The following is a 16,981-nucleotide window of genomic DNA, read 5'->3' as shown; positions in this document are numbered from 1 at the left end:
AGATATAGGTTGATCTACGAAAGCTACCACGAATTTATATGAGAAATTTGACTTCTTCTTCTTCTTCTTCGCCTAGCCTTTTCCCATATCATTTGGGGTCGGCTCTCCTCGTCATTCTTCGCCAGGCGTATCTGTTCTGGGTCGTCGAGACATCTATTTGGGCTTTCTTAAGGTCTTTGTTAACGACGGACATCCAGGACGTAAGGGGTCTGCCTCTGCCCGATCTTTTGGAGCCGATGTCGATGTTAAGGATATGAGAAATTTGACAATTCAGTAAGAATTTCGCATCACCTCTCATGATTATGAGATTTATGAGTTAGGTATAACTTAGTGAGTAAAATTAAATAAAGGTTGGCAATACATGAAATAGGGAAATTGTCGATTTTTCCCGTTACGTAATGGACGGATTTGCCCGCTCGCTAATTTTGTAAACACAAATTTTAACAAATATAGTTTCTCACCAACAGAAGTTAATGTAAAATGAATAAAACGACCGATAAACATGTATATCGAACAATATAATAAACATACTTATTAAGCCCTAACTTACATCGTCTCATCCCAACTTCACAAAACAGAGCAGCACATTTAACTTGATGTCAAGCTCAGAGCGCAACTGAACTTTAATAGCGTTTTTTATTATTATTTAGGTACTGGCTACTGAGCGCTATTTGTTTTTGTTGACTGCTGATATTAATTTATATGCTCTCTGCTTTACCGATCGAATAGCAAGTACATACTGTTGTTAGATTAGCCGCAAGTGCTGTTGGACGGATTTATCCCGCTGACGGATTTGGCCACACTGACCTCTCTGCAACATTGTAAGTAGGTGATGATATGTGACAGCGTGTATCTGCTTACTGCAAATTTGTTAAATAAAAGTCGCGCCAAATATCTAGGAATTATTTGGAGCAGGTGTAGGTACGGGTACTTACTGGTAAACTGTACATTCCTATTTCCTATCTATAGCGAAAATAATTTTGTCATTTGTTAGTCTCGAAATAGGATCAGAAAGGACATAGGATATTTTTATTATGAAAATTATCATTAGATGCAGACAAAGTGACGGGCAGAAGCTATTACTTTATATGTCTTACTTTTTACACATACATACAAACAGTTCTTGGTTGATTGAGCTCAAATCCTTCTTCCAGTGCTACTGAATATGCAATGAAAATTAAAAGCATTTTGTTAAAATTTCAGTGGTTGGGTGGCGGAGGCTGGGGCGAGGGCGCGGACGGGGGCGCGGGGCAGCGGCTCTCCCGGGGCAAGTGCATCACGCAGCGACGAGGCGCCATCAAACACAATAAGTAAGCATTTCCATAGCTAAGTCATTAAGTGCCAGTTGCACTAACCACACTTGACAGACTGATCAACACCACTGAGCACCGAACTATGAAAATTCCCATACAATAAAATTTAGCGAACGCTTTAACGGTGACCGACGGTTTGGTGCAACCGGCCCTAAGTAAATAATTTATAAATTAAATTTGTTCCTGGTCTTGTAAGTATGTATATGTAGTACCTACAGCTATCCTAATACCTAAGTACGTATTCGTCGTACAGTCAGCATCAATTGTAGCGGATGAAACAACGAACCAAAAGGATCTGCCATCACCCTCGAATACTCTTACAAATAGAGATATCGATAGAGATTATAGTACGCGATCAAAAGTAACTGTTACAGTTAATTTTTCTACATATAGAGGCATATTCTTTTTTGTTAAGTTATTAACGAACGTAGATACTTTAGATGTCTAGTCATCCGTTACTTAATGTTAATGAAGAATGAAGGGCTCTGAAGAATGAAGGTGATATCTAACCATTGTTCCGTCTGTATTTTTAATTTAGTCAACCAACTGTAAGTAAATACGAGTAGTAAGTGGGCAGATTGCAAACAGTTTTCTATGTTGTTTATTCGCAACCCAAAAATAGATTATGTACCTACCAGAAACTCTAATTTGATGATGCGGTAATGATCTCTTTACGGCCGCGATAAAATATGTTTCGAAAACACTATCTGGACGGAACTGGCGCTTAAATGAGCGTAAATTGGGATGAAAATATTCACGCATAACTAATAAAAGCATTTCGTTTACGAGCGCAAACGGGCGCGAGCGTCTCACGTCGCTGCGGTTCATTGATCTTATAATGCTAATTACGATGTTATATGTGCAACATTAGGAACCAACGTTTTAGGCCTATGTTCGTGTTGTTTTTCTATCGAACGAACGTTGTTTAATCAGGTTTCAAATCGATGAAGTTACTAGAGGTGCTAGAGAAGGCTTCAAAATTGCTATTCATATTTTTTGGCAACCGCATTTATGATCTAAAAAGGCGCTTTCAAAATCTCTGCTGGCTGAGCCCACTGCACCCTAAGGAATTGCATAATACTTGAGGAAAATCGACCCATGCCGCTGTGACCCGGTTGGCCGAGCGGTTTTAGGCCGCGAATTCAATTCAGAGGACGCTGCATGGGTGCGTAGACAAGATGCCAATCGTTAACGCTCCGTAGCGTAGCGTAGTTATCTCTCTCTATCACTCTTCCATATTAGTGCGAGAGATACAAGTGCGTTTCGTTCGCTACGGAGCGTTAACGATTGGCATCTTGTCTACGCACCCAGGGTCGATCCGATTGGTGGGCACGGGAAGCCTTGGTCACTTTTCCATTCATATACGGTTTACAACGAAACATACACGGCCTACTAACTGTTAACCGACAATTTGTAACCTTATTATTATTGTAGGCTCAGAAGAAATGCATACGAACAATTTGCGGTGTCCAAGAAAGTGAGCCATGTAAACCATTTTTCAAGAGTCTCAAAATTCTTACATTGCCATGTTTGTATATATACGAAATGGCCAATTTTGTAAATACAAACCACAGCCTATTTAGTAAGTTTAAAAGCGTTCGCCTTCAAAACAAACTAAAGTCTATGCAAAAAGTACCAAATAAAACGGCACTTCTACAAAAAAGCATACTTGGAATGGCTCACAAAATATATAACAAGTTACCGGCGAATATAATTGCATGTAAAGACAAGAATAATGTTTTTAAAAAAAACCTAAAAGCTTTTCTTACCGAGAAAGCATATTACTCTATTATAGAATTTTTGACTGAATTACCTAATTAAGATTTACTGCATGACATAACCCTGTTTTGACTATTATTGTTTTTCTGTGATATTATGATTAGCGTGTATTTTTATTGAATTTGTATGCCAATAGGCACGACATAGTGATACTGAAATATGTATTTAACATCTTGTAACTTACCTATGTTGAACAAATAAATCTTTGAATCTTTGATATTGCAATGATATAAGGTACTTGAATATTTTGATCTTTAAATGCTTACATTAATCTACTTAGATAAAACAAAGCCAATAAGGTAGGCATAGGAAATCAATCCAGTAGTAGGAAATCAAGTCGAGTCTTCGGAAAGATGACATTCCGAGAGAGTGATGTGCTGATAAGATAGAATCGATTGTTTGAATGTGTGCAAGATAGAAATAGGAACAGTGTGATAAGGGAAAAGTGTGGACTGAAAGAAGATTTAGTGACAAAAATTGAGAAAGGTATGTTGAGATGATTTGAACACGTGGAAAGAATGAGTGAAAGAAGTCTTACAAAGAGAGTGTATAAGGGAGAGGTAGAAACGAGAGTTGGAAGGGGTAGACCTCGGCGGACTTTCTCTGATCAGATCGGGGAAATCCTGAAGTCCCTGAAGAAAGGCCAGGTCAAGAGCACCCTAAACCGGCGAGCGTGTATGAGGAATGTTAAAAGTAAAGGAAGCGAAAGAGGTATGTCAGGATCGTAGCAAGTGGAAATCCGTGGTCTCTGCCTATCCCTCCGGGAAGTAGGCGTGATTATTGAGTGTTCGAGGTAGAGTAATCCTTCCTGCACAACAACAACAGATACAACAACAGATTAGATTAAATTGAGTGTGAATAGAACAACAGATTAAATACTATTTTATGATTTAGGGTGCAATTAAATATAGGATTTGAATTCTCTTGTAGTACCTAATTGTGTGCCTTACCTATAATTCAACATACACATATAATTAAACGGATCAATTAACATTTGATAAGTAGATGTTGCGCCTGCTTGTTTACCGACCGGCGCCGCCCCCTCGATCCTAGTTACCTGGTGTCTCACGTCAGAATTCTTGGCTCAAGCCCTGACATTCCATAGATCAAAGCACGTGGGAGCTTGTTACTTAAAACACTCAATACGAATATATGACTCAAGAATAGAACGTAAATAGGGAAAATGTTGTGCTGCTAATGAGCTGCGAGTAACAGACGAATATTTAAAGGTGTTCCGCGTATCTTAGTCACGCATAGAACACGTCAGAGTTACCAGACAAAGAAAGAAAAAGCGGGAATCCGAAGTACAATCAAGCCACATTGTGGACACTTCAAATTATTGCCAAATGCCGACGATGCAATATCACGTTTCTTATTTTATTAAGTAAGTACGCACCAACCGAAATAGAAGTTTTTTTGCATAGATCGCGACAATGTGATACCCTCGTTTTCCATAATTTAATTTACCATAACAACCAAGTGGCATATTAGATACATAACAAGGCAATCTATTTGCCTTGTTGTGTATCTAAAGCGGGCATTAAAGCAACTTAATGCAATAATAATAAACTTGCATTGTTACCTTGAACCACAGTAAATGAAGATACCATGTCTAAACATACCTCCAATCTCTTTTCCAGGGTGCACGAAGTGAACGGGCATCAATTCGTGGCCAAGTTCTTCAGACAGCCGACATTCTGCGCGTTCTGCAAGGAGTTCCTATGGGGCTTCGGCAAGCAGGGCTACCGCTGTGCGGTGTGCCAAACTGCGGTACACAAGCGGTGTCATTGCAAGCTGCTGGGGAAATGCCCGGGCTCGTCTGCACAGTCGGCTTCTACTGTGGTGAGAAGGCTAGATGCCTGGAACATGCGTTCTTCTTCTTTTCTTTTCTTGATGGACTTGAGGGCGGTGTTGCCCGTAGCCAATGTCACGTAAAAGGGTAGGAACAAAATAAATGCTCTTAGAGCACGACGCTGTTCGGTGGTTGTTGTAGTTGTCTCGTAAAACCGATAGCTGGATTTTACGAGAAGCACGTGGACTACCGGCCGTTGACTCCAAAATGGTGGTTAAACACGCTTTGAGATTAATTCTCCATTCACTGCACACTACCACATTAGATTATTGTATAATAAAGCTATCGATATTACACTTTAAACAATATTTAATGAGCAAAAAACAAAGGAATTAATCACGAGGCTACTATCAAGATGGCGTTCGAACCGGAAGTCGGAACATGCGTTGTTTTGTTTGATTGGAGAACGGCAATTAGGGCTGCCGCTGCGCCGTATGCGAAGCTGCCGTGCACAATTGATGCCATTGCACAAGGGGAGGGTTAGATCTACTGTGGTGATAACTCTATTTTGATATTGTTCCTTGACATGGTATCATATACATATATTAGTATGAAATCCTTAACAGTACCTGTGTTTCACTGACCTTTCCTGGATTGTATATTGCCGTGTATGTCGAATCGATATTGAATCAAGATAGTTCATATGTCGCTCCTACAACCTATGTGACTAAATACTACGGCGTAGCACGTTCACCACTTAACTGAGGCGGTTGGTAACAACCATAATAACGGTTTACTAAGGAATGGTTAAACTAAGCTACTTTCTAATACTAGAAAATCACCGCGTAAACATTTTACAAGCCACCTGAGATAAGTGGTAGAATTATATAAATAAGTAAGTAAATATTCTTTATTGTGCACCATAAAGTTAAAAAAAATACACAGAAAGCGAAATACAAGCTTAAGACCAAGTAATAACAGGCGGTCTAAGCGCTAAAAAGCGATCTTTTCCAGTCAACCTTTGGGTAGCAGGAAAGTTAAGTACTTACAACTTTGAACTATAAGTAGTGGTAGAACTATGTATATTTAATTTGTACAGCAGAATAATGTGTACAATGACCGTAGGAACCTTAGCTAATCAATAAGTTCAATAACAAACTAACCTCAACTGCAAAGTGATCACTACAATATCATGTAGGTACTGTATTTATTGATTTACACTTTTAAGCACAGCAACACGTAGGGTAAACTCACATTATTTGGTGACACGCCTAATTCGGTGATACAAGTTTTGAAGCATGACACAGAGGAAAGCTAGTGAATTAGGGCCTTTTAAATGGGCCTCACGGCAAAGCCGCCGAAGCCGTGAGGTCCCATTTAAAAGGCCCTAATTCACTAGCTTTCCTGGGTGTCATGCTTAAAAACTTTATCACCGAATTAGGCGTGTCACCAAGTAATGCTAGTTTACCCTACATCTCTGTGGAAACGTAGCATACCTACATTCTTTACATGTCACTAAGCTTTTACGCAAACTAAGCTGATAAAAATATCAGTAGGTAGCACACCGCTTTAAATATTTTGACAGATAAAACATTCCTTGTTGCAGTACTTGCGCGAACGCTTCAAAGTTGACGTACCTCACCGGTTTCGACCTCACCAGTTCATGTCGCCCACCTTCTGCGACCACTGCGGGAACCTGCTCTATGGCTTCATCAAACAGGGGTTCAAGTGCGAAGGTAATGCCGCAATGACACTGCACTGCAGTCACCGACAAACGCGGTTATCACATTGATGCGGATTTTCGCACGCCGCTCCGCTGTGTGATCCAGGCAGCGCAGTGCTGTTAAGAGCCCGGTAACGATTTTAGAGCAAAAATTTCAAATTGATAGATATAGTCGTTGAAATTGTACACCTTTTGTTACGCAATATCTAAATAACAAGTATGGTTTCTATTAGCACGTCTTCTCATCTCTATCGATTTGTCATTTTTGCGACTAAAATCGATACCGGGCTCTTAAATAACTCTATAAAGCGCTATGAATGTTTATTGGGCACGTGTTACAAGCATGTAGATATCATACTATTTGGCGACTACGGTCTAACAAGCGCAGCAATAGTTATTTGTTTTACAAGGGGGCAAAGTTGTTGTTTAACCTCTCGTGCTAATATTGATACCCGAGCAAGAGAAAGATTCCAAAATTTAACAGCGAGCGTAACGAGTGCTTCGAGAAATGGAATCTTCAGTTTTGCGAGGGTTTCAAGGCACGAGGGTTAAACAGATTTTGCCACCGAGTGAAACACAAACTTTTTCACCACACCAACGCAAGGAAAATACTGACAATAAAATATCAAACAAAATCAAATCAAAATTAATGTTATTAAATATTTATCATTCAAAATCATCATTTAGAAGTCAATTCTACCAGCCAAGGAAACAACTCAATATTTACATTTGATTACTTTGCCACACATGTGGATAAAATGCAACTTTCTTATCAGTTTTTGAACAACCAAGAGAGCCTTTACCAGCTGGTGTGGTGAAAATGTATTTTCTATTAGTCTAAAAGCACCTCCCTATCACATGTTCATTAGTATGAGTGCAATACTACTATATGACTACTCACTGTGTAATATTAAATCCCAATCATAGTTTAACCTGCGCCACACATGTAATCCGTAGCTTAAGGGGCACCTGTCAGTTGTTCGGAACTGTCAAATTTTTGTTCTAACTGACAAGCCGATATCATCCGGCGGACTGATAGTCAGTGGGCCCCTTTACTCGTAGTTTTGCCAATGTGTAGCGAAAAAATATTTTAATAAAATATTAATACTCTACTCAAAGGTTAACTGGACGAAATCCGTTGAAGGGATAAGTTCGCCTATGTACTGCCTATCCTGTGCCATATTTTTGTTTTGTGTGCTTGTACAATAAAGAGTTTATACATACATAATACAATAAAGACAACCGTGTTTGACCGAAGATGTACGAGTGTTACTGAACCAACGATGCTAGCACAACTGAACACTAAAATCTCAAGCAATCTAATTATCTTATGAACATGTTAAATAATTTTAAACCGGGTCACTCACGTAAATACAACCTCCTCGTAAATTGGACCGAAACATGTCGAGCTATTCGACTTAATAATACGTGAGTGACCCGGTTTAAAATAATTTAATATGTTTGAGTCTCACGGGAGTTTTATATCTTATGAACAATATATATTTTAAAGAGATCGTTTCGTTTTGAACGTGCGACAAGAAATCTCGCGTGCATTGTGTTCTGCTAGCGGTGGTACCCTCTGGAAGAAATCTGCAAGCATCATGCACTGAACGATCTGAAGAAAAATGTAATACATATTGTACAAATTTGGAAACTCAAACCGTCTGGACAGTGTCCGTTGCAGCTCCGACCGTGACCGGGAGCCACATCACTTTCTGCCATTTTAATGTATATTCTTTACATAATATGGGTGTGTCGTGTAGATATTACCTTAATATTAAAGTCGCTATAATTATAGGTATAAGTGTGTAACCTAATATGGCACTAAAAGGTCTCAAACATTTTATGCACTAATTTTAAGATCACTTTACATTAGCAATATTAACATGCATGATTTCAGGCAATTAAATATTCGGAAAATAAAGCAACGAGAAAACTCGTAAAACATTTTTTTTTGTAAAAGTTAGTACATTCGACCATTAAAAATATTGTATTAATATGTTATTCATAATGATATTGATCTATATATAATTACTCGATCGCACTAATGTACAGAATAAGCCTTAATTTTGTTCCCGTTTTTATTTTGTAATTTGTAGAGTCGGCAACACCCGTGTAACTCCACTTGACTTGCAATCGTCCATAGACTGCGGTGGCTGCTTATCATCAGGCGGGCCATATACTTGTTTGCTACCGTCGTGGTATAAAAAAAACTTAATTCATAAATCATAAGATCAGAATTTTTAAGTTCGAATAGGCCTCCCGAAAAAGCAAGTAAGCTGCTACGACATAACGTTCTACGGCGTAGCGATACATCGTAGCACCTCATCGTAGTAGAGCCTCGTAGCACTACACTCGACAAAGGACCTTTTTTTTATCTTTTGTGCCTTTTAAGTTAAGTTCGAATCTAATTCAACTTCAATTTGCACAATCAATTAACCAATGGAACCGCAATTTATAGTGAACATAAACTACAAAGTGCTGAGCAAGTGAGCATAAGCCTATAAGGATCGCCAATGTCTAGCGGTGCTGCGCAGAACCGTATTCATTGACTACCCTTTATGAGGTCGTCCGATGTATTTTGCGGCTGAAAAATTAAAAAAGGCCAAGTATAGGGGTCTCGGCCCCGAATACGATTTTCGTATCTTTTGGTGTTGAGACCCTTGGCCCCTGGGGTCCGAACGCTTCTACACTTTTTAAGGAATTATCTAAAAGAATAGTAGACCGGTGATCGTAGAGCTGGCAGCTTCCTCGCACAAAGAGTACAGAGAGTGTATTGCGATACAGCGAGGAAATGCTGCCAGCATCTACGGCACCATGCCGCAGGGGAATAGTTTTTAGTTTTTTGTATTGAGCTTAGTTTTATTTATTTTTAGTTTTAGTTTTTAAGTTTTATATGTTAGCTATTTATTTGTTTTAAATCAATGTTTTTCCATCGCAGTTAAGTAGGTAAAAAAAAGGGGGCAAGTATATACAGTCATGATGATCAGTAATTGAGACTCCATATGTGCTATAATTTTATAAACAGTATTCATTTTAAAAATATTAGATTTTTAAGGTGCTGCTAATTGGGAATATCGTTTTACGAATCGTTTTCGCGATTTAGGTGTTGGTCCCTGATTAGTAAAAAGTTGCTTAGTATTCTCAAAACCTCCCTGGCAACGGAAATGCACTTATTTTTTAGCCACCATGTATATTATATCTAAGTGTGCCCTATAAAGGGTTAAACTTAGAAAACATGTTACTTACTAAGAGACAGAAAACAGTTTAATACAATCTACAAAAAAATTACGCGAATACTTAAAATAATAATAATATATCTGCCTAATATATACGTCCCACTGCTGGGCACAGGCCTCCTCTCATGCGCGAGAGGGCCTAGGCTATAAGTCCCCACGCTGGCCCAATGCGGGTTGGGGACTTCACATAACACCTTTGAATTTCTTCGCAGATGTATGCAGGTTTCCTCACGATGTTTTCCTTCACCCAAAAGCAAGTGGTAAATATACTTATAACGCGAATAAAAATTCATAATTTTGAAATGAAATTAAAATCTTATTATGAAGTCGATTGATGCACTGATGATTCATAAATAGGCTAGTTTACATTAGACAAATTAAATTGTTCTCAGCAATCGTGAAATGTAATTCTCGCAAATGTAGGGAAAAACATGTTTTGGTGCTTTGAATGATTTCAAAGTAGCAAAAGGTCATATACAGGATTCATCATATTAGTATTTTGTGACGTGACGGATACGGCTCTCGCACGAACTCCAACAAATCGTTTTTATAAAGAGTGGCTAATACTAGTAAGGTCGGTAGTAAAACTATTTCAAGGCAAATGAAATTAGTTTTACTGTCGCAAAGCTGGGTAACAACACGATTTGAAACGAATTATATGTTCCAATTGCTTGTTCAAGTTAGCCACACCGATGCACTTGACGGATGCTACTGCATTCCCCAAGAGACCGTCACGTGAAAACACTTGAGGTGGCCTAGCTCCAACACGGAGGCGACTACTTAATGCCCACCTATTAATAACCTACCTTGATTGACACCTACACCTACCTTGATTTAATCAGCCGCAAATAGGAAGTGATGCAACCACAACGGATTCAATAATATAATCTTATTATAGAACATTTTATTCTTTGATTTTAGATTAAAAACACCAATGAAAAATATGTCGAATTCCTTATACTATACCTCTTTTTAAAACAGTGCGGATATTGAACTCAAATAACATACTCGTATCACAAAACATAAATATATATATATAGTATAGGACATTATCACACAAATCACACTAAGTCCCAGAGTAAGCTCAACAAGGCTTTTTTTGTGGGTACTCAGACAACGATAGGGATATGTATTATATAAATATTAATAAATACTTAAATACATAGAGATCACCCATGACTCAGGAACAAATATCTTCCACGCACACAAATAAACATAAACAGCATGTTACGTGTGTATATTGAATACGAATTAGATTGTCTCCTCAGAATGATGAATGATTAGATTGATTAGCCTCATTCTGAGTAGGCACTTGCTTGTAATATTTGTATCATAGGACGTATATTAGTGGTAATTAAAGTACATAATAAAATAACTTCTATTAAAATTGTCAAATAAGGACTAAACATTGTTGTAGGTAGGTAGATGATTGCTAAGATTAATCAGAAACATAAAATTATGTAATATTTGAAACATCTAATATCATTTTAGATAAAGCAAACACACGTCAGCTGCAAAATTTGCATATTTTTTTGCCTGAATTCTACGCGTTTATTTGTAAATGTAACCTTACTGCTACTACATACTTAATGTCATTTAACCGTAATATCATTTTCCATTTATAAAACGGATAATTTTGTTATGATCAACGCCATCACGTCTTTGTTTTGTTTGTTTAACGATCATTGATGGCCTATATTTTTCATATTAATACCTACCGAAAAGGCTAGATAGAAAGGCGTCAAAATTACTAGATATAAGAGTGAATAAGTAGATGAGTTGATAAAGAACATGCACTATATTGATAAGCAATTTGAAGTTTATGGGCCACGATTTATAAACGTTTACACATATAATACTGTCTACTGTTTACAAATCATTATTTAACTAAACAGACTCCTTCTATATTTTTGATAAAAACAATATAAAAATTTCACAATGAAAACACTAACATAAAATCGAAATTATTTAGAATAACTGACACAATTATCTCTAACAACGAAACGGGTAAAAACTTCCTTCCGACATTTAGAAAAAGTCACAAGATCTATTATTGTCTTCATAATAATCATCAATCAATCACCTGTGCGAGTCTGGGCGGACGGGGGGTCGTGAGCGCGGGAGGGCGGGCCTGCGCCCGCGCCTGCCGCGGCCGGCCGACAGTCCGCGCGCGAGCGAGCCCGCATGCCGCCACGCGAAGCGCGCACCCGTCGCGACGCATCAAAATGCCACTTTACTCCGATCACATATCGAACATGTATTACAGTGGATCGTCTTCCTATAGTGCCCCCTACAGTTACGGATCGAAAACACCAATAGGATCGTCGTACAGTGCATCATATCTTAATCCTGGATCTAACTACAGTAAACATTCCTCGCTCGGAGGATACACCCGCCCTCAGGTCAGCTCGAGGTGGATCACCAGCAGCGGAAGAACTTACTCTCCTATCCTTAGCACTATATCGGAAAGAAATACCTCAAGTCCTTCAAGGGTAAGCAGTCCTAGAAGAATAGCTAGTTACAAACGGAGTTACGTTCCCTCCAGCTATACTCCACGACCGATAAATATCAACACGGCTGATATTGACGTGTCAAGGAACAAATATCGACCAAAGACAGAAAGTCCGCCCCCGCCTCCACCTCAGGCAGATGAGCCGACTGCGGATAATGAAAATGGACCCTTCATGCCACGAGTAGATGGTAAGCCTGAAACTGGCATAGATTCCTCTCCTGGAGAATTGAGGAGTACTATAAAACGAGGGCGCACTGTAGTACGGCTGCATACAATTAAGAGAAAAGACAGAGATTCGCCTCGCAAACCTTTAGACGGATCACAGAATTCAAGTTCCATAGAAGGTGACAAAAGTGGGTCTATTGTAGATAATGCTCCTGTTAAAGATGGATCAGAATCAATGAAATGGAGAGAAAAGCTTTCTGAAGACTTAATATACAATGAAAAAAAAGAAAAAAAGACTATAGGAACCAAATTGATGGAAAAATTCATTGTCAAAGATAATAACGATAGTCATATTGAAACAACAAGTGATAGTAAAAATAAACAAGAACGCGCTTTAAGTGCACCACTAGCAGCTCATTCTAGCACGAGTAGATCACCCACCAGGCGATGTTCGGTGGAGATCTTAGCCGAACAAGCAAACGTCTTAGACTCGTTAATTAGAAATGAAAATTTAAGTACGGTAACTTTAGATTTAAGCAAAGTTGGGACAGAGGAATTCGTTGGCATTAGAGAAGGTCAAAGCAACCCTTTAAAAACGACGAAATCCGACAATTCCTTATACGATCGCTTCAGAAAGTCTAGAGATTCCAAGGAACTTAAGCATTCATTAAAAAGACGCAGTTTAAAAAAGTCTTCTTCAGGTGGCAGACTCGACTCTATTACCGAATTTCCTAGGGAGGCTTTATGTTCTTTACCATCTATTGAAGAAAATAGATCATCGATAAAATATGAAAATACCAAACCAAAACCCAAGTTCAAAGCAAAAATAACTGCAACAGTGGAAGTATCATCACCAACTAGTCCTTTAAAATTTAAAGTTGAAGAAGTTGTTGTAGAGGAAAAGCCTCGTGCTTTGAAAAAAGAAATTTCATTTAGTAGTAGCGTTGATTCTAGTTTTGATGACTGTCCAAACAATGGGAATAGGTCAATTACTAATGCATTGCGTAAAAGTAGAATGCGGTCTTCTATCCGTAGAAAAACCGACCTTGAAAGTAATGTTCCTTCGCCTGAACCTGACGACGGTAATTTCTGGGATAAAATAGGCAAAAGGGAGACCGTTTACCTTTTAAAAAGAAAACAAAATATAGAAGATGCTAGAGAAAAACATCGAAGAGCTCTATTTTGGTTTCCAGAAGACGAGGCTTCAAATGCAAATGAAGATCTTATTGAGCCACCTAATGTAAATGATAATAAAACAGACAGAGTGGACATTGAGAATACCGCTAAGCAACAAAATACAACAAATATTGATGTTAGTGATGTTACAGAAGGAGGATTGAGTTTACCCAAGGAACCTGAGTTGCTTTCATCCGATATTAATAGTAATATGCAGCTAACGAATCCTGAAATAAACAGTGATAATCAACATCCTTCGTTATTAGGTTCTAAAGAGGTAAAAGAAATCTCAACAAAACAAGCCAGTGAAACAATCTATCAAGATGTGAATAAACCCCTGATATCACAAACTGTTAAACAAGAAAATCCAAATTCAGCATCTAGGTCTGTAGTAAATAACAGCGCCGTCAAACAGCCTGACGAAGTTAAAGTTAGTGATCAGGTGCCGCAAATGAACAAAAATAGGATGTTGCCAAAAAGTGAGGACAAAATTAGTAAACTTGACAAAGCTCCAGAAAAAACAATGAATCCAGTGGTGCCCTTTAATAAAAATATTACAGAAGTACATTTGCAGGAAAATAGTGAAAGTGTTATTTGTTCGAAATTAATAAAACCGGAAGATAAAAAAGTCATAGAAACAAAAGATGACATCATTCTTAAGTCAAATAAAATAGATATGGCTGTTCTGGATAACAACAATAAAGTAAAAGATAGCAAACAGGAATCTCCAAAAGAATTTAAAACTGAAGAAAAAATATGTCCTGTGCATGGCAAAAAAGATAAAAACACTTCGCAAATTGAAACAAATGCAGAATCTTCTAAAGTTAAGAAAGCAGAATCTCCAAAATCGTCAAAAATGGAGGATAAAATTTCTCCTTTACATAGTAAGAAAGTGATCATGTCTCCGCATGTTGAAACAAAGGCAGAATTTAATAAAATTATAAAACAAGATTCTTCAAAAGCGAAACAAACTGGGGAAAATAATAGTACTGATAGCAAAAAAGAGGACATGCCCTCGCATATAAACGTAAAAGTAGAGTCGTCAATACCATCTATTATCACTAAAGTATCAACTGTGGAACATGCAGATAGTGAGGGTTGTATGTTACCTGAGACTACAAACAAAACAGTTGAGGTAATGGTTAATTCAGAAGCAAATACACAAGCAGCGAACACCGTTACTGAAATGGCATTGGAGAGCCCTTCTTCTGAGGCGGCACCTTCACAAATACCAGTAATCATAGAAACTGTAAACATTCCAAAAGAAGAAACTGCAGTTAATAATGAAGAGCAAAAAGCAAGAGAGAGTATAAAGGCTGAAAATAAATTTATAAACAAGGAAAAAGAACAACTAAGACAATCACCGTCACTAGATATTACAAAGGTTCCGATCAGAAAACCAGTTAAAGAAGAACTGGCAGTTAGGCCTCTTATAGCTACTCCTCGTCCTCTTCAAAAGAAGAGTCCTCAAGTCATTCATTCATCGAGTTCATCCTCATCGTCTTCAGAAGAAGATACGTCAGATGAGGAGGATGCAGACGAGTCAGATAACAGCGAGGAATCTACAGAGTTCTTCGAGTGCGAAACCACTGCTGACGGCAGGACTTCCACGGGATCCAACGATTCTGGATTTGACTCTTCGGCACCAACGTCACCAGCAGGTTTCGTCCACGTTAAAAAAGGTAAAAATAGGCCTTATAATGCAGATATTAATTAGGGAAGCACACGTTTTCACATTTACACTGTCACACGAACCCACTAACAAACTTCTCACGTGTTCAGAAAAGTCCTGAGGTCCAATGTTGACCTCCCGACTAATGCACGATTGCTTTTGCATGGCTAAGCTTAGCATTAAGTAATTAATTAAATTATACGTCCAATACTCTTAGTTTAGCGGCGCGACGTCTCGTTATTTTGTTTTAGACTGCGATGTAAACTGCCATCGAAAATGTGAAAAGTTGACAGCTAACCTGTGCGGGGTGAACCAGCGGCTTTTAGTGGAAGCTCTGTCATCTCGAAGCGCCTCTGTCGTCTCTAAAAGAGGTGGGTAATAATAATAATACTTCATAGAAACGGATTTAAAATAAACCATAACGGTGATAGTAGTTGTCGTTTCCTCGGGCCCTCGGGGCAGAATTTGAACTTGAGCGTCGTAAATACTGACGTCAGACGACGTTATAGCTTTATGTTTTCAGGCCGTAAATCATCTTCATCCTGACGGATATTATTAGTTCAAAAAGAAAAGATTGCAAAAATTAAGCTAATAATAAAACGTAGTACGTCAATGGTTTTTAACTACCAATAAGTGCATTTTTTGTTTAATTTGGATACCTAATATTATGCGTTTGTTTGTTTTCATTGAAAGGCAAACTAAAAGATTTATCACAAAGCACATGATTATAATAAAAAGTAGGTAGTAGGTAGTGAGCCTAATGCGTATTTGTTTATTTGCCGAGAGAGAACACAGCGTGGGTAGAGGTGCGGTTGCCTCTGCCTGGACATCGGCCAATCACTCCTCGCTCACCTGTACAGAATTAATAGCATCAATTGCCACTGAAATTAACTTAAAGAGACGAGCACGATTACGATTTACCCAAAATAGACTTTGATTGCATACAAGTACCTACTTATATCAAAGTGAGGCTTACGTAATAATAAATCGGATATTTTCAAAAATTTCCTAGTGTTTATTTTATTACGTATCTACATTGATTTTGTAGTTTGATGCAAGTTCCTATTTAGTTAATCTAAATGTATTTTCAGGGTTTCGTACCCAAAGAGTAAAAGCGGGACCCTATTACTAAGACTCCGCTGTCCGTCTGTCTGTCACCAGGCTGTATCTCATGAACCGTGATAGCTAGACAGTTGAAATTTTTACAGATGATGTTGCCGCTATAAAAACAAATACTAAAAAGTGCGGAACCCTCGGTGGGCGAGTCCGACTCGCACTTGGCCGGTTTTTATTATTATTAGTGCAAAGCTGCAGTACCAAAATTCATCACGGATGTACGTATTTTTATGCATACGTGATAGATCAGGCCTACGATAGCTCGAGGAATGAGAACGAAGAGCGATTCTCGTGATCATGATCAATCGACTCGATCGACGAGCACTATCGTCGATTATTTTGGCCGGTCTTCAAACGTCTCCGTAGTATTTTTATTCCCGATTCCGACAACATATAGTTTGGCATTAATTCGATGTCTGTTGATTTTTCAAAGTAATTTTGTTACATTTTATGGAATCGGCGTTTACTTTTGATAAATTTACGTTTTTAGTAAA

General features: G+C 38.2%; 1 protein-coding gene across 5 annotated transcripts in view; it reads left to right on the top strand.

Moving 5' to 3' along the window:
* The window catches only part of LOC134743216 (putative protein kinase C delta type homolog), a 49,838-nt gene that overhangs the window by 8,406 nt on the left and 24,451 nt on the right, over window positions 1–16,981 (top strand). For 2 of the 5 annotated variants that reach the window (XM_063676599.1, XM_063676598.1), the window contains exon 1: window positions 11,958–15,381. In XM_063676599.1, the coding sequence (XP_063532669.1) occupies window positions 12,072–15,381 (3,310 nt within the window). In that variant the 5' untranslated portion in view covers window positions 11,958–12,071. Of the gene's footprint in view, window positions 1–1,203; window positions 1,311–4,732; window positions 4,935–6,490; window positions 6,621–11,956; window positions 15,382–15,622; window positions 15,743–16,981 lie in introns of those variants that run through there. The other 3 variants (XM_063676600.1, XM_063676601.1, XM_063676597.1) reach the window with 3 other exon arrangements.

Source organism: Cydia strobilella, chromosome 7 (genome assembly GCF_947568885.1).
Source record: "Cydia strobilella chromosome 7, ilCydStro3.1, whole genome shotgun sequence".
NCBI classification, from domain to species: domain Eukaryota; kingdom Metazoa; phylum Arthropoda; class Insecta; order Lepidoptera; family Tortricidae; genus Cydia; species Cydia strobilella.
Note: the sequence above shows the minus strand (reverse complement) of the source record. Positions and strands in the feature narration are given on the sequence as shown.